Below are 22,109 nucleotides of genomic sequence, written 5' to 3'. Positions count from 1 at the left end.
GCCTAGCAGTATTTGTTGGTCAGGCAATCAATTAAAGGTAGACTATTGTTAATCCAATTATCGACAGGCTGTGAATGTTAACTATGGTGAAAATACTTGGGAATTCCTTTTCATGTGATATATTTTAAGATTGGGCAATGCCTAGCTGGTTGGAAATGGTACTTTGGAAGCAAAATAAAATCATATGGTATAGGAGCAGAGGGTTTGTGTAGGGTGTTTTCGTGTGTTCATGACATGTCAACCATCGAATCATGATATATTGCCTGCAGTCAGGCAGTGCATTATTCATTAGAAGGTATTTCCAAACGAATATCTCACCATGCACAACTGGTATTGATAAACACCAAAAACGTTTGTTGCTACGATGTATTGTTAATGGGCATAAAGGCCTCTAAGCTATATCAATTATTTTCAACAAAAATCAGCTGAAAGTTATGTTGCATTGGCTTCAAATATGCCAGATACTAAAATATGGTCACCTATGGTCAAAATTATTAAACTGTTTTTGTACCACCTGTAGGAAATTTACCTCACTGGGACATTCTGTCCTTTTGCATGTTCTTTTAAAATGTCTGAGAAAAATTTGGAGATTATAAAGACCTCAAGGAAAGTACTTCTTGATGTCACAATACAACTTTGTGGCCAATACAGACTACCTTCAAATGACATGCTGCTGGTCACACTAAGTATCAGGCTTAACATAAATACTGGGAAAGGAGGCTGTGTAAGAACCAGTTCTACTACACTCAGATTGTTTAGTGTTAGTCAAAGTATCTCAATGACCATTGTTCAAATGTTGGAAAAAAAAATCAATTAGGGCTAATTGGGAAATGCAAGCTGAAGCCAGTAAAATCATATTTGTACACAATTCACACAACTTAGTATCAGTTAACATTTCTCTTGCTTTTGTCTACATATTTGGCCCACCTTTTCCTTTGACATTAAATAAATATTCTTTGCACTAAAAGTTTGGTCTTGACACAGTCAACAGTATAATCACCTGAATCCTTTACTGGGGAGCATCCAAGGCCAGTCAACACTGAAAATAAAAATACACATACATACACATACATATACATATATACACACATATACACACACATACACCCATACATATACACACATATATATATATACAAAACGTACAAGTGCAGCTGTCTACAATAAATGATCCAGATTACCATTTTGTAAATAAAATAGCAGCAAGATAAATAAAACAATTATACTATCTATACACATTAATTCTGAATTTTGGTGTTATTGCTTTGTTTCTCAGATTATACCTAGTAGTTTCTCGAAGTAGAGAGTTAAGTTCGGTATGCAAAGAATGTCTGTCATTTCTCTGTATGCAATTTACACTTCTAATGAACTCATTTTTAGCAGCATTGTTTACAGTACTCATAAGAAAGTTAAAATCTATATTAAAAATTCTAGAACAATACTTTAAAAAAAAATTCTCTTATTATCTTTAATTAGTAAAAAGTGATACCAAGCAGAAACAGCATATATTAGGTGTGGTAAGATATTGGCAGTAAAAACTCTTTTGCTTACATCAACATGAAAATATGGAACTATATACGATAGAGTTGAGACTATGAAGTACACCCGTTTAAGTATTCTGCTTATATGACCAGTGAAACTTAGTTTGTCATCAATACAAACACCTAGATATACTGTATGATGAGTGCGTTCTACTTCTGCATCTTTAATTGAGATTTTAGTTAACTTACATGATACAAGACCTTTTCTACGAAAACACTTATTCAGTTGCAACAACTACATAATGCATCACAGATAAAGAAACTATATCCCAGTTGTTACTTGCCTTGATATACTTGAATGGCATATGAGGACAGCTGTCAAGTAGCATGTATGCATAAACCAGACTGTGGTTTCTATGATCCAACATGAGTATCCTTTCATATGAATGGGACATACTGACACACTTGATCTTTAGTAATACAGCAAGAAGTGACAAACAGTATATTCACAATGACAGATGCTGACACAAATGACCACTGATAGCCTGCTTGTACTCACTCAATGTGATACATACTACAGTAAATATGAGATTTCTTCCAGCTTCCTCATCTTGAGATATCAAGTTTTAAAGGTTTACAAAATTTGACCACTGTTAATCTCCACAATAACAAAGGCCTCTTTTAGCCATGTGGTATACTTACAGACTAAATATGATATCTGTTCAGCTTCCTTTCTTGAACTTATAATTTTTACAAGGTTTTCACAACTTGAACCCTGTTTACCCTTTGACATCCACCTCAAAAATATAGGATATAATCAATATGATTCACATACATGCCAAATCTTATATTTTCCAAGCTTCCCTTCTAGAGATAGCGTGTTTGAAGCCAGGTGTCATACCGCACACACAAGTATTAACGCATAGGTTTATTAAATCAGCAAACAAATTAAGCATTGATATTGAGATGACGCAATATGACAAATCATTTTTTTCTAACCCATACCGTCACGACTCTAAGTTTATGCTTAGAACTAACAATGAATGTATGCTATATCAAGTGAGCTGGCTTCCCTCATCTTGGAAAGATAATTGTTCTGCTTGTTTTAGCCAGTTTTCTGTTAATTAGTACCTATTCGTGTGACCAAAGCAAAGCATAGCAGAACAGAATTTTAAAAATTAGATGGTGAATGTAAAAATTCCATTTACCTGAAGAAAGACGAACTAACTGCCATTTACTGTCCTGGATGTGACACATGAGTTTATAGATTACAACTACCAATAGAACAACTTAATTTCTACGTGTGGTAAAATATATGCTTGTTATGTGAGACTTTTGTTAGAATTTTGTCACCTTAGAGTCCTTTGAACTTCACAATCAACAAAAACAATCCCAGGATTTACTTATACCATCATTCTGACTGGAGTTCTCTGGGAACATTGCTCTTGATTCAACCTTACAATGCCATTACTAAATGCATTATAAGATAATAGAAATACTAATTCTATTCAGTATACTAATTGTGTGCACATTTTCCTCCTTGCCAGGGGGAGAAAAACAGACCCTTTGATATATATGGAGGGGGTGGAAGTGTGTGTGTGAGGGGGGGGGGTTATGAATTGAATTGAAACCAATCTAGTGTGGTTTGAACAGAGGGAATGTGTGAATTAAATATTGCTTAATATAAGGACACTTATGCCGGTTCCAAAAAGTGCTATCTGACGGCATTTATGCTTTGTTTTTCTTGTTGCTTGCTGTTTTTAATCTATCTTGCACATATAAACATACTTAAACTTTAAGCGGGATTTTTTTTTCTGGAATTGTCTATCAGTGGGGGTGGGGGGACAAACAATAACGATATGCACGAAAGAAAGAAACCTTTTTATCATAAATTATCAAGTTCTTGTCTTAACCACTGGTTGTTATACTCAAACACCTGATTATCTCCAACCTCATCATATTCAGCTTGGATAGCCTCCCTTCATATCCTGGTGAAATGCTCTGATCACCCTTGGCACCAACCTATACCTATACATAAAAGTTTAAAATTATTGACTGAATAGAGAAGTTAATAAGTAACCACATTCAAGCTGAAAAAATGCATGTTTACACCACATATCATATTGAAGGTGGTACAAGGTGGTAGAGATGGTCCACAGCATGAGAGACAAGAACGTCATTGAGGTAACTCAGCCTGCAAAAAAAAAGGACGCATGAATAGTAAGCATTGCTTCAAAGTTACAGAAATTAAATAGAAAGTACATATTACTGTGAAAACATGATTTCAGCAATCATTACGAATGGGTACTTCAAATTAATGTATGTTGCAGCATTTGGTAATAACAAGGTGAAGCATTCAGACTAGCAATATTGTTTATTGCCACAAATACAGATCTGATCCTCCATGAGCATGCGAGCATTCAGACTAGCAAGTTGATCACCTCATTTGTGGGGTCTGCTTGATCCTCCTTAAGCATGCGATTATTCAGAGTATAGCAACTTGAATCCCCAAGTGTGGGATCTGATCCTCCTTGAGCATGCGAGCATTCAGATATACAGTATGGCAAGTTGATAGCCTATTGAAGTCTGTACGCATTCCTGTGTATTGTATCAAGGCAAGGTTAGGGTGAGATCTGATCAAGTGTGACCTATGTGCAGCACTAAGGTCACGTCTCGACGTAAGTCAGTGTTATATTCAAATTTTCTGGCAGGACGGGCCAACAGTTCAAGCACTCAATCACAGAAAGTAAAATTCATGACAAGGCAAGGCGTAGGGCGATAAACTTACAAACAATGATATGACCAGAAGGACTGGATCCCATTTTTCAATAAAAAGTTCCTTTAAATGCAGTGCTTAACCATTGAAAGTATACATATCATTACTATATAGCACAACAAAAGTTTGCAACAAGTAGCGAAACATCTCAAAGCGTTTGGCCGAGCGATGATGATAGGTAACAGGTAGAGCACCTTTATCATTAATATTAATCAATATTTGTTTCTGCTTGAATTTTGAGAGTTGCTTAAGCACTACAAAATTTTGCTTGTAACTGCCAATGTATACCACCGAGGTTGGTATCAGTAACTGCATGATTATGGAGTGCATATAATCCCACTTTAATAAAATATTTAACACTTACTGTACTTCAAACTTTTTGAGTTTCTTCAATTGGTCATACAACTGCTTTGTGGAACTTGAAGAAAAACTGTTGCAAACAGATCTCTGTTGAATCAAAGCAAAGAACACAATCATAGCACACTGGAAACTTACTTAACCATGAATTGTAAAAATAGGCCTGGGGGGGGGGGAGTCTTAAAAAACAAATTTCCAGAGGACAAGAAATTCGGGCAAAAGTCCTGAAAATTCGGGCAGCCTAAGAGGAGAAACTATATATATATATATATATATATATATATATAAATATGCAGTAGCTTGCCCAAATCTTTTTCAAATTTTTGCCCGACAATTCATTGATTTTCTTTATTTAGCATCATGATGCCCGAATATTTCCGTGTAACACCACCGTAAGCACAGCTCACCTGGGCTACCACGCTTTTTGCGCGATCAATTTTTTTTCTAACTAGTCAACTGTATACCTGGACATCTCCGACATGAGTGTATATAAGAAACATTTTCTTTTTGATGGAATGGATGGTGGGGGGGGGGGGGGAGTGCCTACAAACCTAGAAGTACAGGTTTATCATATTCTTTGTTACATTTTATACTGTTTTGTGAGACAAATTGCAGTCTCACCCGACACAGCGACATTATCCCGCCTACGTGTCGTTGAACAATGTATGTTTTTCTGGAGGTAGCTGAGTACTGTGTTAAAATAATAAATACGGTAACTAAATATGAGCTTAAAAAATATACTGTCCTATTTTTCCTCTTCAAAGTGATGTAACCATTTTTTCTTCTTCTAATTTGCCAAATTATTGGGGAAGTGTAAATTTCTAAAATGTGAGATTATAAAATAAAGAATGTTTATATGCAACTTGCAAGGCCTCAGATGTGCCGTTTCCGGCAATCTGAGAGGCTTTTTTTGCCAAAAAATTTTCTTGTACGCTACGCGCCAACCGATGGTGGCGCTCCGCTTAGATAGTGTCACGGGAACTTTCGGGCACAAAACTCTCTGCCCCCCCCAAACTGAAATGGTCCCGTACGCCTATGACCTCGGCCCACAACATTAGGCTTCTGTACTAAATGTGGTACAATTACATATCATAGATGCGATCGTTCCAAGCTTCTGAAATATTATGTTTAGGAAGGTGCGTTAGTGTAGGGACAGGTTAGAGGGGAGTGAGGTAACTTTGGCATTTTTTGACTTCAAATGACCTTTATGACCTCCGACAAAATCAAACAGTTTCTTTTACTCAATGTTATGCACTATCTTACCAAGTACGAGATCTGCCCAAGCTTCCAATATTAAAGGTGGGATCGCTCGTAATTTCCTCGTTAATTCTGTCCTTCACACCGACCGATTCAAAAATAATATCAATACTACCCTCTACCGGTTCGTCGCTGTTGTTTCGTAATTTCTCAGCAATCCCGTATTTACGGCTAGTAAGCAATAAACGGGTTTGGTTACCTGAAGCGGTGGCCTTGGCGAAATTCCTGCATAGTTTCTTGTCTGTGGCAGTGTCAGTACAGGGAGTTGTTATGGAAAAACTCCCTGGTCAGTAGTATGCGGTAAATTATTACGTCGCGTTTTCGTGTGTGTTGTGTGATACAAAACTCTGTGGTTTTTTTTTTACGTTCATAACTTTTCACAACTAGTGGGCTGTACAGTATAGGTGTAATAGTTTGACCAGGGAGCTGCTACTCTAGCGGTTCCCTGCTTTTACTCTTTTAGGCCCACATGGTGAACAGTCGAAGTCCGAACTGTTCGGATGCCCTGGTTTCGTAGTTGATTCACTGATTTGGAAAGCTCTGCATGCTTTTATGCTGTATCGAATATCAGAAGTTTAGCCTATAGAAGTACAGTAACTTAATGCTATTTTACTGTAAAAAACCAGTGTATTCCAAACCTTTACAGATGCGCCAGTCTTGTACTAACCTGAGTAAAGTATTTGAAATATTGCAACCTTAGTTGCGAGCCGACATTCTTTCACAGCTCAAGAAACTTATAGTGAAGTTTATGTCTGATACATTGACTCGTGTCACAAAAAGGACAGACGCGAATGAGTGAAAAAATTGACTGAAGTGATTACAATATTGGGTATCAAACGTATGGTCAAGTCCGTCATATGTGAACAATTGGTATTTCAGCCAATTTAGGTATTAATTACACATATAGACACAGTCACAACTTACATTGTATTTTGTATATAAATGTTAGTTATATATCAGGAGGATTTTATGTCATAAAACATATATAGATAAATATGTATATTTAATTATTTTTGGACTCCTGACAACAGGCCCTTTAGGCGATCACAGAACACTTGCTCTAGCTGCACCCCATCCTCCTAACCGGTGCACGTAAACCCTGTCCTTGCACCCCTTTGACCCGAATTAAAAATAACGAAATTTGAACGGAAAAGGGAACGAAAATACGTTGCCATAAGGGGCGGCTCCACCCTCTTTAGAAAGGATTGGCAAAAAGGGAATAAGTACATGAACAATAAATTAATAGTTATTTCTATTGAAAAGTGACTCGCTGAACATCGGCAGTCAAGGCAAAAAACTTTTTTTCTAAATCACGTCAGTTTATTGCTTTCCAGCGTACTGTACTCCAGTATTAATTATCCTGCCTCTTGGTCCGAACGGCTCCCAAAGAAATGCCAAAAAGTCGGCAACGGGGTTGGGGTGGGTTACCCAGCCCCACCACGGGGCACCTCATCACGACTGACTCGAATTACAACTCGAAACTATAACTCAAATTGGATTGAATTTTCAAAAAGAAAAAAAAAGCTGTCTGCATGGCTCATACTTATCTATACTATTGTGTGACCATATAGGCGTACAGGCTCTAGTCAACCAGGAGGGACACTGGGGGGGGGAGCTTTTTTTTCTTGCCACAGAAAATTAAACATTGCCCGGAAGTTCCTAGCACGATTAATTCATTTCAAACTTCGACAACAATGAAGGACAAAGAGAACCATATAGGCCTATGCCTGACTATAAGATCATTGAACCGTCCACGAACAACTCCGAATAATCTTCCATTTGCCGATTCATGACACTGGGAAGTAAGGGGTGGGGGTGGGGCTTTCCATTTGATCCGCAAGTATAGTGAACGGTCACCACAACAAAGGTGTATAGCTTGGGACTAGCATGGGGAGACTTGTCAACCTTGTGAACATTTTTTAGGGGGGTAAGATGTAAGGGGGGGGGAGTCGGCAAACTAAAACATACACGGTAAACAGAGGGAAGGAAAGAGGTCAAAAAAGAAAGAGTGACAGACAGATGAAGGGATGGAGGAAGAAAGTAAAGAAAATGTGGAGATGGAGGTTAGGGGTAGAGATAGATATGATATGAAATACAGAGAAAAGAAAACCAAGAGCAGAAAATGGAGATCACTGGGATACTGTCAAATACACAAGAAGAATATACAATCTCAATACTGGAATTAAATAATGCACCACATAAATACAGCTTATGACATCAAGAAATCAAAGGGGAAGGATATAATGTTTCAAGGATGCTGGAAAATAAGACACAACAGAAGATGATCATGGTTTCTGATCTATTAGGCTTCTTCTCCCTACTGCTACAAGGATGTAAGAGACCACAGGGACTCACACAACTCTTTAAGTTGTGATGACCTCTGACCCTTACTATGCCTAACTGTTATGTTGCCAGGAAATAAATACACCAGTGCATGAGAGGAGGTGAGAGACAGGACTGATTGGTCGTGTCTATAGGGGTGTTTAATATACATGTGATTCAAGAAGATAGATGTAAAATGTAGCATCGTTTGAACACTTCAAAGGGGACCCCTTCCCCACCCCCCACACCCTCCCCACGTTCAAATCATATCCCCTCCTGCCTCCTGGCAACGGATATGAACACCAGTATAAATAAACCGATACAGATATTTACACCCGCTGTGTGTGTAGGCCTATATACAATAATACAAAGCTGGCCATTCTCTGATTGTTACTCCTTGATTGAATTTCCCCAACCTTGCCCACCTTGACTTAGAGGATGGCCAAGCTTCGGATTCACAGTCATAGCTACTATCGAACAAAATGGACGAAAGCAATTTATCTCTATCTGGTGATGCAGATGTATCAATAGCTGCTAATCCAACGTGAATGTCGCACAACCTGTCAATAAAAGTATGGGAAAAGTGCCCCTGCCATATGTATGATATCTTTTGTTCAGGATCATGTAAATGTGGCAATGTGAATTTGTATGGTCTGAGGTTTCTCTCCCATGCTGCTCCATATCTAATCCTACTGGTGACATTGGACAGAACATGGCAGATGGCTTCTTGAGAGGTGTTGAAGTAACTGGATCAGAAGTATCTGTAAAGATTACATAAAACATTTGTTACTAGATTGCAAGTATCCTGCTATAGCTACTATGGCTGTGACTAAAAATATACTTTTGTTTAGAACTTATCACACTTTCGCAGCACTGGAAACTGATATTTCAATTTAAATGGTGTCATTGAGTTTAGAGGACATTGAAGTAGAAGATATTGAAGTTACAAGTATGTTGGTGAAACCAAGACCACCCTCAATAAGCAGTTCTAGTCACAGGTCAATACAATGAAAATGGAGACTCCAGTATGGGAACACTTTCAGTTCCCCAATCATACCATTAAAGTAAGACATGTCCCAACAGGTAACTAAATTCGTAGACTAACCATCTCAGACATAGTACACCACAGCAGAGATAGAGAGAGTGGACGGAATGCCTTAGCACCATTCAACTGAATGGGCTCAATATACAAGAAGGACATAACTAACTAACATAGGCGTAGGAGGCGGGGGGGGGGGGGGGCTGCAGCCCCCAACCAAAATTTTTGGTGAAAATTCGGGCAATATGCTGAGAATTTTTCGGGCACCTACTTAAAAAAGAATAATATGCAGTGTGTTTTTCACATTTTTTGGTGAAAATTCGGGCAATATGCTGAGAATTTTTCGGGCACCTACTGAAAAAGGATAATTTTCAGTGTGTTTTTCACATTTTTTGGTGAAAATTCGGGCAAAATGCTGAGAATTTTTTGGGCACCTACTGAAAGAAGAATAATTTGCAATGTGCGGTGAAAATTCGGGCAATATGCTGAGAATTTTTCGGGCACCTACTTAAAAAAAGAATAATTTGCAGTGTGTTTTTCACACTTTTTGGTGAAAATTTGGGCAATATGCTGAGAATTTTTCAGGCACCTACGGAAAAAAGAATAATTTGCAGTGTGTTTTCCACATTTTTTGGTAAAAATTCGGGCAATATGCTGAGAATTTTTCGGGCACCTACTGAAAGAAGAATAATTTGCAATGTGTTTTTCACTTTTTTTGGTGAAAATTCGGCAATAAGTTGAGATTTTTTCGGGCACCTACTGCAAGAAGAATATTTTGCAATGTGTTTTTCAATGTTTAAACTTATATTGTTATGATCATTTTTGTTTTACAGATTCCCCAATAATTTTTAACCAATATGGAAGGCTAATAAGACACAAAATGATTGTATGTTATTGGCATGTGATGTAATAACCGATGAATGCCTATATGATATGCACAACAACATGTTGATCGCGCGCGGAAATTTCGGTTATATTTTTCGGGCAAGTCGTTTCAGCCCCCCACAAATCAAATGAGGCTCCTACGCCTATGCTAACTTAATCCTGCTCCATCTCTGTATTCTGCCATAGTTCATTCCCCCTCTCTCCTTTCTTAATCCTCGCTTTGTACTCCACAGTTTATCTAAATACCTCTGCTTTCACTGACTCCTTTTGTTCAATACACCATTAACTTCTTTCTTTGTGTTCACCATGTCCTCTCTGTTCCAGGCTCTATTGTGTCTCTTGAATTTCCTGTTACTAGTAAGTTTGCCTCTAAAGAAGATCCTCATAATATCAGGCCCACTGACTTTTATATAAATTCTCATACATATGTACGCTTTTTAGTGGATGAGCAATATGCTACCATTCTTTTCTTTTCTTTAGGAATTTCATGAGATTGAAATTGTATTATTTTTCTGATCACATCAGATCAGATATAAGATTAGCACGCTCTTCCAGTCTGTTATTCATGCAAGGATAAACATATAAATTTACCTTCTCCTTTCTGAGTGTCAACTGATCTTTCTGTGGTGACAGCTGCTGAGAATGCCTCTGTTTGACTTTCAGCATCTTTCCGGAAAAGATGCATTTGAAACCTATACAATGAAACAAAAAAAATGTCCGTAAATCATATAACTGAAATAGTAATTTTGCTGTACACCCCAAGCTTAATTGTATGCGTAATGAATCTGGTAATGACCAAATCATTACAAACAAACATGTTTTTATCATACCTACCCAAGAAAAAATATGAAAGAGAAAAGTAACAAACAAACACTTTGGCAGATTTCAATAATAACATATTGTTAACCCACAATGATTTAAACCCAGATAAGGATGATATATTCTTTCATACTCTTCTTCAACATATCCTAAAACCGTGGTACCTTTCAAGAAAATTGTGAGGATAATTTTGTGTTGCCCAACTGCTTGCTCAACAACCTGAGCTCACATGTCAATGTACAATTTACTATGTAAACTTCCTGTCTAAGTGAACTGATTGGTTTCATATCACTAAAAGATGTCCAGTCTTTTGATCAAAGTTTGATGTACACTCATTATTTACCTACTGTGTAAACTTCCTGTTTATGTGAGCAGTTGGTTTCATGAGTGAGAATTGAGATGCTAGCTTACTCCATGACATAAGCCCACCATTGTGAAAAATTCCTGTTTACATGCATAGCTAGTTTTCAGACTACCAAAAATAACGCTAGATTACTCTCCACAAGAGATAGTTACCGTCACCAAATTTAATAGATTATAATTTTTGAACACTAAACATCACATCATTTAGGGCTCTTAAAATGCAATCTGGATTTGGTTGCTAGACGGGGCCGTATCCTAGCAACCAAAAAGTTTTCCAATTTTTTTTGCCCAATTTCATCCTTTGAGACATATTGCAAGACACCATATCAATTTCAGGCAATTCTGAGAGGGTGGGCGTGAAGGCCACTGTTGATTTGGCATGGATGGACCCATATATAAAAATATGATAACTTATCACAACATTATAGCATCAGGCCTACACAAAAAAACTGGTACTTTCTTACATCCAGGCATGGCAATATAAAGGTTTATATAGGTGTAGCTATATGTCCTAATATGTTCCCTCAATTTGTGAGGCTAATTTACCTTAGTTCTTGCATAGCAGTTGGGTTCCTTCAAAAATCCCAAATGCAGAAATGTACACATGATTGAGTCAGTAGATAACATATACACCACGTTGCCCAAATGAACCATTAAAACTTGATTGCGTATATGCTGGCTGTGGCTGACCTTAGAAAATCAGTTAGGAATCAGTTAGGAGTGATTCTACAGTATTTATGTAGATGCATTATCTTTATAGGAAAAACTGCAGGTCCATGTGGTTGTACTTGTACAGCACAGTAGGCCTTCCTCACTGGTGCATATTACAAAATTAGGGGATGCAGTTACTTTGAACACTAAATTCAGATACTTATTACTATAGGCCTTAGTTCTATATATGCCTAGTTAATTATGACTGGGCAAAGATGAGGCTTCAAACTTCTTTCTTTTTTTTCAAATGCTCATTCACAAGAATATCTTCTTCAAACAAGCACAGCTGATAACAATTTAGAACCTGGAGGGGGGTGGGGATGAACAGATCACCTAGGCCTAGTGGTTAGAAAATATATTTCCATCAATTTGTTGAGGCAAAAACAGTTTAGGTTTTGGTGATGAGAAGGCCCAGCTTTCCATTGCATAAATATGAGTCAGTCTTCTTTAGAAAGGATACTTTCATTTTTAACTGTATACAGTATCTTCATGACAAGCATTCACAAACAGTGATGATGCTGACTCAGTAATACAACTTACTGCTATTTTGTGCTAGGAGAAGTATGATAAGGTTAGCATACGCTAGGCCCATTGGAAAAATAATGAACGATAGGCCTAGTTACATAGCCTAGGCATATCAAATCATGTATGTTACAAATACAATAGCATACTAGACACTGCGAAGTTCGAACACCTAAGCCTTAAAATACCCCAAAACTCCTATATCTTCATTTTATTGACAAATATATACGTACATACTTGCACACAGGTCATTTTGGAGAGGAAATAACTGTAGCTTCGTAGTGTTTAGTGATATTGGCTTTTGCTTGTAGGTTATCATGGTGAAATCGTGTATTTCTTAGGGTGTCCGAACTTCACAGTATTCTGTACTTCGCAATACTGATAGGCTATACATGTAACCTAGGACAACTACCCTATACAGTTTTAGCCTAGCTTAGCAAATCATTACCTTTTTGTGTGATCCTGAAGCAAATGTCCTGCGAAATATACGTTGCTCACAGAAGTCAAATCATGGACATGTTTGTAGAGTTCTTTCTCCATTTGCCAGCTTACGTAGGAACGTAGAAGATAGATCTTCGTGGCATCTCTTCGTCGCTGTTGTTCCTTTGCACTGCTGTTTTTGTCAGGTCCATGCAACAAAGGCCTTCCTCCAGTTAAACCTAGCCTAGGCCTAAGCTCGTACCAGGATAAGGTCGTTTTATTTCACCCGATTCTCCTTGCCCTGATCCTTTCTCCATGATTGTCACAATACTCTAATCGAATGTATTTGGACGAAAATCGTACAGTATTCTTTACTCAAAAGGCACACAAACAACAAACTATCGAGGACGAAAGTCCTATGCGGTAAACAGTACAGTAAACTGAAATGCTGTGTTATAACAGTATGTGTGCATGGGTACGGACTTGTTGCGCATACGCTTGCCTGTGCTATTCACTGATCTAAATTTGCCATCGGATCACGTGATTAATAGGGGTCCCATTAAACCTCGCTGAAACCTCGATAATGCCAGCGCCCTCAAAAAAAAGTCTACGAGCGATATCGCCTTTAAGATACCATGTTTACAAGGTTTCACAATTTGACCCGAATGACCTTTGACCTCAAACAATACAATACGCTTCTTGTACTCAACAATGTACTCTTTTGCACAAACTATGGGATCAATCTAAGCTTCGATTTTTACAATGTGGGCGGTACAAAGACACGCACACACACGCCAGCATGAATGAATAGGTTACGATTATTATCAAAGCCAGGAAAGCTGCTCTTCAGAAGTTGAACATTAAATTGCAGAGTTTCAAACTGACATCACATAAAATTATCTTCTCAAAACTAAAACAAATGAAATTTAATTTCTGAAAACAATTGTCAGGAAACTGAAGTTTTCTTCTAATTAACTTATTCCCGTCTTTATTATTGTTGGCAATAATGGTTAATTTGTTAGGCCATTAAGTCGAAACTGATTTATTGTGTGAAGACAGCTACAGCACTTTACCCTCACATAAGCCAGCAAATACTCAGAACTGATTAAGTTGCTGATTATTTTTAAGGAAATTCTGGAGGAATCATGCCAATCCTCCTCCTCCCCCCACCCCCCCCCCTCCAAAAAAAAAACTGCAAAGAAATCTTACTTGTGCAAAATTCTTTAAGTAAAATTGAATTGAATTTCTTCTTCTGAGGAATGCCTGTGATACTGTTAATAAGTGTGTACAGTACTTTCTCATTCACAGCCTTCACTTCATACGGCCCAATTAGCCAAGAGTTCTCGAGCTTCCCTCCTCTTCGGGCATCCTTTCTAGCATTCCGTACCAGAACACTGGCACCAACTTCGAAGCTCTGAATAAAATAAAATCCAGCAGATATACGTAAACATCATAATACAATGCATATGTTGCCATTCATTTAATTACAACTTCAATGTACAACATAGCATTATATAATTACCTTTTTTGGTGCCTATTATCCAAATTCTTTTTTTGCCGTTCTTGGGCTTTGCCAATATTTTCTTTCACAACACCTTTGATTATGTCCCGCGACTGTGACATGAGTTGAAAAACCCTCTCCCGCTGTGCATCGCTGCAGTCTGTAGTAGGAGCTTCTGGTTGGACAATGGAGTCTTCCATGACGACTGGTCGCAATGGCTCTCTGGATATATGAAGATAAATTAACATTCAATTATTCACAACACTTTGTTGACTGAAGAATAAATAAATTTTTATATATTTTATTTTCACTATTAAGACCATTGAACCAGATATTTGAGTCACATCACATACTCAAACCAGCACAAATATAAAACCCTTATATATATTCTGTGCTGTTATAGGTCCAACTTGCATACCAGTCAATTATGATAAATATATAGTATATGAAAAACAAAACCAATGTCAGTGGCATTAATTGCATGTATCTTTTGAATTTAATGGGCATGTATTTACAGTTTAATGAATGTTCATATTTTGTACTTGCTGCAGAGTGTACCATATACAGGGTTAATATTTATTTGTTTAGATATTATAACTTAAATTGGGTTATTGATGGTCCTCTATTTAGCGTTTTTTCCCAGGACCTGGGATGTGTCAAATTAGATTTTATCGTACAGAGGACTGGTGTAGCTATGCAAGATTTGTCCAAACTCTCTTATCCCTGATTGCTTTTTCTCTGTATATGGCCTTAGCAAATGTAAATATCTATTCAGCAATGGCAGGTTTAAATTATTACAAACCTTCCAAACATCACAGCAAAAGGTGAAAGACCTATTGAACCATGTTTGGCTGTATGGTACCCCATGAGAATTGAAGACAGCATTTCATCTCAACCTTGATGAGTGACCTTTGCAGAGTTTGGTTGAATCTTTCATCAAGCCCATTGGTCTGTGGGTGGTAGCTAGAGGATTCTCTGTGGTCTACCCCTATCATGTCAAACAGGGACTTGTTCAGAGCATTAAAAAATTCTCCTCTCTGGTCTGAGATGACAATTTCCATGCACCCAAATCTAAATAAATGGAAACATTTAAATAACTATTGTTAAAGTATTGATTACGAGTAATGTAATGAACTACTGGCATCTGCAGAATGGCTACATGGTTTAATCAGGAAATCATTTCAGCACTGATTTAAAAACAAAAGTAAGTTAAAAGCACTGACCATATCCCACTAACATTTCATTGACATTAACTTAAGAAACAACTTCTATAAATTCCTGTAACCATTTGGCCGCTTTCTGGGTCACAGTTAAAACAGTGCAAATGCAGGTCTGCATAACTAATTCCATGTAAAGTAGAAACAAAAGTAGATGGATATTTACCTGGCCATGGTTTCAAACAGAAAGTTTGCAACAGTTTTTGCTGTTTTGTTTCTGTACAGCAACAGCCTCTGGCCATTTTGAAAAATAGTCACATAGGGTTAATATGATGTACTTATTTCCATTGATGGTCTCTGGAAGGGGTCCAATCATATCCACACCCATCTAAAAAAAGAAGTAAAATGGCATTCAGAACCATACACAATCTAATCATACGAACTGATGTTCAAGTGATTTATATCTGAGTTTTGTAAAGTGCTAAACATTCAATTGTTTTTTTATTTTTTATTGTAACTCACACTGGAAGACTCTGTTACCAATTTTTTTCTTCATTACCAAACCTGTTACTTACAGACTTGTCAAACCCAGCTGTTATATGGAAGTCCAATGGGAAATCTCTGAAGTGAGATGCAAGTCACATGCAGTGATCTAGCTGACAACCTAGATGGTAATTGTCACTAGGGACTATCATAGGCCTGGTAACCATTTTCATCACCTTTGAATGTGGGGTGGGGGGGGGGGACAGATGTATAAGTACCTGGATGAGTGATTGATAGTTAGTCAGAAAATTGCCTTGGAATCTGTCAGTGAGATGACAGGGTTACACCTAACTGATGTAGGAAGCATACATTGGTACAACCTATACTTTGGTATCTATATATTTTAAGCATTTAGAAATGTTACAAATTAATCTTTGAATGGAATTTGCAGAATTTTTTATATTAATGACAGAAATTCACACTGTAGAGTTACAGTATGGAAGGAAAGACTTCTTGGTTATTAACCAAGTAGCAAATTTTACTTAAATAGATGTTGAAATAAGCATATGGGTTCATTGGGGATGAATTTTGGACAAAAGGCTATATGGCTCTGTTGGTACTTTAGTTATGAACTGCATATGAATGTACGTACCTAGGACATTTTCTCGGATACTTCTTTATGACAACAATTCAAGTACTGAACTCTGTTATGTTCATGTGTCATTCTTGCTTCATATTACAATTCAGTTTTCTTTTCATTTTGAAATTCATATCAGATAATTATGAAGTCCTATGTAAAGGTTTTCCTGTTGCTTTAATTATACGCAGCTAAAAAAAAATACCAAAATGTGTTCTTAGCGAAATTTGTGTTTATGGCTGCAGTACATGAAAATTCCCGACAGTACTGCGAGCCATTAAGTCTACTGAATGTACCACCATCATGATCATCTTTAATATATGCTTAGTAAATTATAACTTTAAGAACAAATGAATGAGCTAGATCTTTCATTCTCTGGACAATCTCCACACATGCTCCTTATACTCTTGCACTGGCCAACAAAGGGATGCAAACTTTAAGCATCGGTTGATAACTTGATATGGTGAATGACTTTGCAGTTACAATCATGCAAACAAATATTGCTTTTAGATGACAAAAAAAAAGTGATTTAGTGATAACTGTGCTGCTTGTGAACAGTATTTTCGACCCAGGCCTAGCATTAATAAGCTGAACGCATAAGGTGGTCCATATGTATTCCATTAACATGTAAGGCCTATGAGCTAGGATAGGTATTTGAAAAAAAACATGTTACACAACTTCCATTGCAGATTCCATCAAAATCAGGTGTACATGTGCCTCCTGCTGAAATGCAGATGAAAATAATACTTAGGTGGTGAAATTGTCACCACTCGTGTCCTACAAGGACTCTTACAGAAATTGAAGTGAACCTGATATTTCTATTGATTTAGCCACCTTCTCAGATCCCTTTCTTTCAAATTAGGGTCTTATACCAAAATACTCCTATCATTTGGTCAAATAAGTTCATGATAACATGTGGGATAAAAACGAAAGCAAATTGTTGTGCATTTTTATTTGCTCTTTTTTCAATTGTTTCTCTCCACAACCAGCTATCCTCCTGAATAGAAATTTATTCACCCACCCTCAAATTTGTCAAAGAGATTACACTAGGCCTATATTAGTTTTTTAGGTCCATTCTGGTCACTATTCTAGCAATACTACAGTATATCACCAAGCAGTGTCTACATGTGATAATACATTGCAAATTTAATATAAATGATATAAACTTGGTCCATGGAGCTACTGTATAATCCCAGGTTTATAGCTCCATGGTTTAACCTGCACTAATTTAATTGCAACATTGTTTTGTGCATATATTAACAACCTTAATTACTGTGGAAGAATGTTTAATGAATATTCATACCATAACCATGTACATGTTTGCATAATTAAAATATCACCAGCAAAGAGGCCCATTAAACTTATTAAAAATTATTAGCCAACACAGCTAACCTTCTGACAATGAAGTGATGGTCAGGTGGCCAACTGATTACCTATTGCATATATTCGACCTGCTGCAGTGTCTGTGCACATCCCGGCACCAATAAATTAAAAAAATATGGGAAAACCTCTAAAAAGAAAGAGATAATAAAGTAACACTCATTAATTTAATTGATCCTCCAAATGGACAAGACAGGGACCCCCCTCTCCCTTGCTACCTTGTGTTTTAACTAGTAAGGGGACTAATCCCAGGACATATCTTTCAGAAAATCTGAAAAGTCCTATCCTGAAGATTTCTTTGTTTTTAACCTAGCAATTCCAAACACATAATCATTATTGAAATTAAAAGCTTGTATACTCATGGTAGCATGGGTACACAATACACAGCTGATATGTAACTGACAGCTGATCTGGGAGTTTTGGCAGCTACCAGAGTAACAAAAATTATACCAAGTAGGCTTTATTTCAGAGATTGCCAATCGGAGTGGCTTGAATTTGAATAAAGCAAATTATTTGCAAATAGGGTTACCTCTCGAAGTCCTACACCTAGGCTACAGTAGGCTAGCCTATAGTAGCCTAATACTATTCGTGTCTTGCCGAATAATTATGCATTACGATATTCTCTACCACTAATAAAGTTTTGACTTTTCAGTTCTACTCTTAGTCTTAGGTGATTACAAATAATAAAATATACCTATAATCTGCAAGGCCCAAATGGCCAATGCACTTAGTTCAAGTTATATGCATATCTATGGAATCATTTTCTTCAGTGGAAATAATTCCTAAAAGTTTTATACAAATAAACAAATAATACACTTACCGCCAAACCCTTCTTGTAAGCTTTAATTTTGTGGGCTTTGGCCAAGGGCCTATCTTCGTTGCCATGTAAACTAGATCGGCATCTCCCGTCAGTCTAAAACTCTTCGATCTTCCCCTTATCGATCTTTCTAGATTTATCGTAGACTTTTCAGGGTACAGTCCTGACGAAAGATATTTTCCAATGATAATGTAGGCCTACTCGTCATCGGTATCCAGGTCAGGAGAAGTCATCTTGTAATATCAGATCGGGGTAAGTAAGTTAACGGTCTCAACTATTAATGCAATTACTGTGCGTGCATATATGCAGCTACTAAGAAATTTTGGGCCTGCGACATGTAACGACGTAGACGGCACATTCGGCTTACTTCACTGAGTAAACAGCAGTATACATTTTACAGTAGAATGCAAATACGCATGTCACACCTAGAACGTAGAGCGGGAGATTTCCACATTTCCCGCGTACTGAATAAAATATATTGACTCTGACCAGGGAGTTTTTCCATAACAACTCCCTGCTCTGACCCCGGATTTGACCTCCATGCTCCGGATGGCGGGGAACTATCACCGCCGCGTATCGGTTAAAATACATTTACCTTCGACCTACATGGTTGATCTTTCTCCAACGTTTAGAAATTCCGACCTTCCAAACAACTACCCTAATGGTAGTAACGATTGATAAGCAGCAGAGTCAGACAGACATGACTAATTAGTTCGGAAGATAAGTTTAACATTCATTATGCAGCCTTCTGACAGTCGACGATGGAAATAGAGCGGACAGCGTCCCTCTGGAGTGTAGTCTCCATGATAATAATAACATTTTGCCGCCTCTTCCCACAACAGTCGACACTCGAAGTATTAGTTATACTTTAACCGAGTTTTGAGGGTGATGCTGACCGATAATATAACATTGTCAACCTGGTCTTCGCTAGTAAATTACCTCCTTTTAAGCAATAAGGGAACGTAGATAGGGCCAGAAATGTTTGTCACTCAACAGAACCACGTTAAAGCTCTTTGAAGAGAACCCGGACACTTTCCACGGTGGCGTAGAAAGCAAGGGAAAGTGTCCCTGAGACACTATTCACGCAAATGATACACTATTTCCTAGTAATAAGTGTCCTACGGACGCCCGGACCCTCATTACTGCCACACTGGCACAGAACAAGTACAGATCCTCTCTTTATTTCTATGGTACAGATACATTGGGCTTGCAGCGGGAAATGTCGATGTCTGAATTGTATTTCAAGGGTGAGCGTTTGGTGCTGTGGGGAAAAGTTTAGTTCAGTGCAACCACGGAATTCTCCATGGAACAGAGCCTAATGCTGCTCAGCCGGAATATAGCTATCACGTTAGACTACAGGCACGGTTATTGCTAGGTAACGGGTGTCGTTTGCTGCTCTAAGCACGCATACACATTTACGTACTAGTTGGGTGAAATCATCATGCGTAATGGGGAGAGTAAAATATTAGTAGGATGGTGACTTCGAAGTTCGCCCACTTAAGACTTAAAACACCCCAAAACTAAATCTTCTGGTATAAATCATTTGAAAATATACTTCATATGGTGGGAGAATTTTGTTATAGTACGATACACGGCCAAACTTTCTTTCCTGCAAACTGTTTTCACGTTGTTTTCCAAGAAGATTCTTCGTGATTGTGGAACTGGTATTTCTTGCTAGAGTATTGCGAATTTCGGCCACGCAACCTACAGTGTGGCGCTGGTAAAAATTGGTGGCGCTGTTGCTCTTTCAGTAATTATAACAGACTTCATAGATCTTCGTCATTTTATTGACAAATATGTAATTTCTTGCACACGGGTCATTTTGGAGAGAAAATAACTGTAGCTTCGTACTTTTTGGTGAAATTTGGCTCTTCCTGTAGGTTTTCATGGTGAAAATCGTGTATTTCTTAGGGTGCCCGAACTTCGCAGTATGGCGAACTTCGCAATACTGACTATACCGCCCTGGAACATATCACATGACCCTCTATGCATGGTACGCGCGTATTTACTGTTTGATATTTTCTCCAGATTCATTTACAGGTACCTCGATGATTCATATAGGCCCTATAGTAGGCCTACACACGTACATATTCCTTCGAACAGCTGAGAATCTCATGTTACCTGGGTAATGCTTAATACACGTTTCACCTGGATGCCCTAGCAATCGGTACCTAGGAATGTAACTATGTGTAATTGTGTATTGCATGTATATAGGCCTATAATAGCCTGCATAAAGCCATTTTCTTCATCGAATAATATAAAAGAGATCTCGAACATTCTAACATAGCGCCTGACACAAGATTGATTTGGGCAATTTTCCCAAAATAACACCCGAAATTAAAAAAAAGTATTTTGGATCCTGATTATGAGATATTTCGGATATGATATCCTTATTTTAAAGTTGGGTATATGCCGCTTGGAAACCTCGGTAAGTGCCGTTTCCGGCCATCTAGAGGGTTTGTAAATCCCAAAATTTTCTTGTACGCTTCGCGCCAACTCATGGTGGCGCTACGCTTAGATAGTCACCAAGGTCATATCCCCCCCACTCGGAAATACGGATCGCCACCCATGGCTCTGTCCTATACTATGTCGAAAGTAGTAGTGGCGCTATATCACTATTCTGCAACGAAAAGAGCTCAAACTGTAGTTACATATTCAGGATGTCTCTGAGCTATTGTACAGAGAAGACTCCCGAAATTGACGTCAGATGTAACTTTTTAGAACACGAAATTTACATCGGATGAGACTAACGCCGTGTTCCATGTTGCGTCTTGCCCAATATGGGCTTCCTGCTCTGGATTGTACAGACATTGGAAACCTTGTAGTCGGCCAATATTACTAGTGTATACACACTCCCACTCCCTCCTACCACAGATCACTCTGTTTAACAATACTGAATTTGGAATAGGGGACAAAAACCGTTGGTGGGTGAAGTTTTGAACTGGGAACATTAATGGTTGTGGGGTAGAAACTCTAACCAGTGCACCAAACCTACACCTGTAATGTATCGCCCATGTTATTGATGTACCTCTCTTCTGACAATGATGTACAGTTCCTGTTTAGATGGCGTCACGGTGAAAAAAAAAAACACCCAAATCCACAGAATATTTTGCCTGTCAGATATTGGCAGATTTTGAACCCTTTAATCCTTACGAATGCAGGACACAGACCTACCGTCTGCT

At 37.9% G+C, this 22,109-nt stretch overlaps 2 protein-coding genes across 4 annotated transcripts in view; one reads left to right on the top strand and one right to left on the bottom strand.

Annotated features, from left to right (window-relative positions):
* Positions 1-22,109, top strand: part of LOC139961682 (uncharacterized) — a 118,651-nt gene that overhangs the window by 31,589 nt on the left and 64,953 nt on the right. The window lies entirely within an intron of this gene.
* On the bottom strand, positions 42-19,785 carry LOC139961686 (uncharacterized). 3 transcript variants are annotated; one of them, XM_071961087.1, is made up of 8 exons: positions 18,123-19,785; positions 15,837-15,998; positions 14,475-15,524; positions 14,162-14,366; positions 12,981-13,284; positions 10,709-10,809; positions 4,622-4,704; positions 42-3,675 (listed from the first exon to the last, which is right to left on the bottom strand). In XM_071961087.1, exons 6-8 carry the CDS (start codon positions 10,781-10,783, stop codon positions 3,600-3,602), a joined length of 234 nt encoding a protein of 77 aa, XP_071817188.1. In that variant the 5' UTR covers positions 10,784-10,809; positions 12,981-13,284; positions 14,162-14,366; positions 14,475-15,524; positions 15,837-15,998; positions 18,123-19,785; the 3' UTR covers positions 42-3,599. The 3 variants fall into 3 exon arrangements, 2 of the variants coding, with proteins under 2 accessions (XP_071817188.1, XP_071817187.1); XR_011790964.1 differs by lacking the exons at positions 10,709-10,809; positions 12,981-13,284 and having other exon boundaries at positions 14,475-14,675; positions 15,256-15,524; positions 18,123-19,774; XM_071961086.1 differs by lacking the exons at positions 42-3,675; positions 4,622-4,704 and adding an exon at positions 4,759-8,954 and having other exon boundaries at positions 18,931-19,783.

This window comes from Apostichopus japonicus, chromosome 20, assembly GCF_037975245.1.
Source record: "Apostichopus japonicus isolate 1M-3 chromosome 20, ASM3797524v1, whole genome shotgun sequence".
NCBI lineage: Eukaryota > Metazoa > Echinodermata > Holothuroidea > Aspidochirotida > Stichopodidae > Apostichopus > Apostichopus japonicus.
This window is presented reverse-complemented; position numbering and strand designations above follow the sequence as displayed.

Excerpts from the sequence above, each read along its gene's own strand:
- LOC139961686 (XM_071961086.1), bottom strand. The coding sequence starts at position 13,072 with ATGGAGAAAGAACTCTACAAACATGTCCATGATTTGACTTCTGTGAGC. Across the intron at positions 10,810-12,980 it reads CTTCAGGATCACACAAAAAG|GTTTCAAATGCATCTTTTCC; the intron begins GTAATGATTTGC and ends TTCATTGTATAG. Across the intron at positions 8,955-10,708 it reads TGACACTCAGAAAGGAGAAG|ATACTTCTGATCCAGTTACT; the intron begins GTAAATTTATAT and ends TAATCTTTACAG.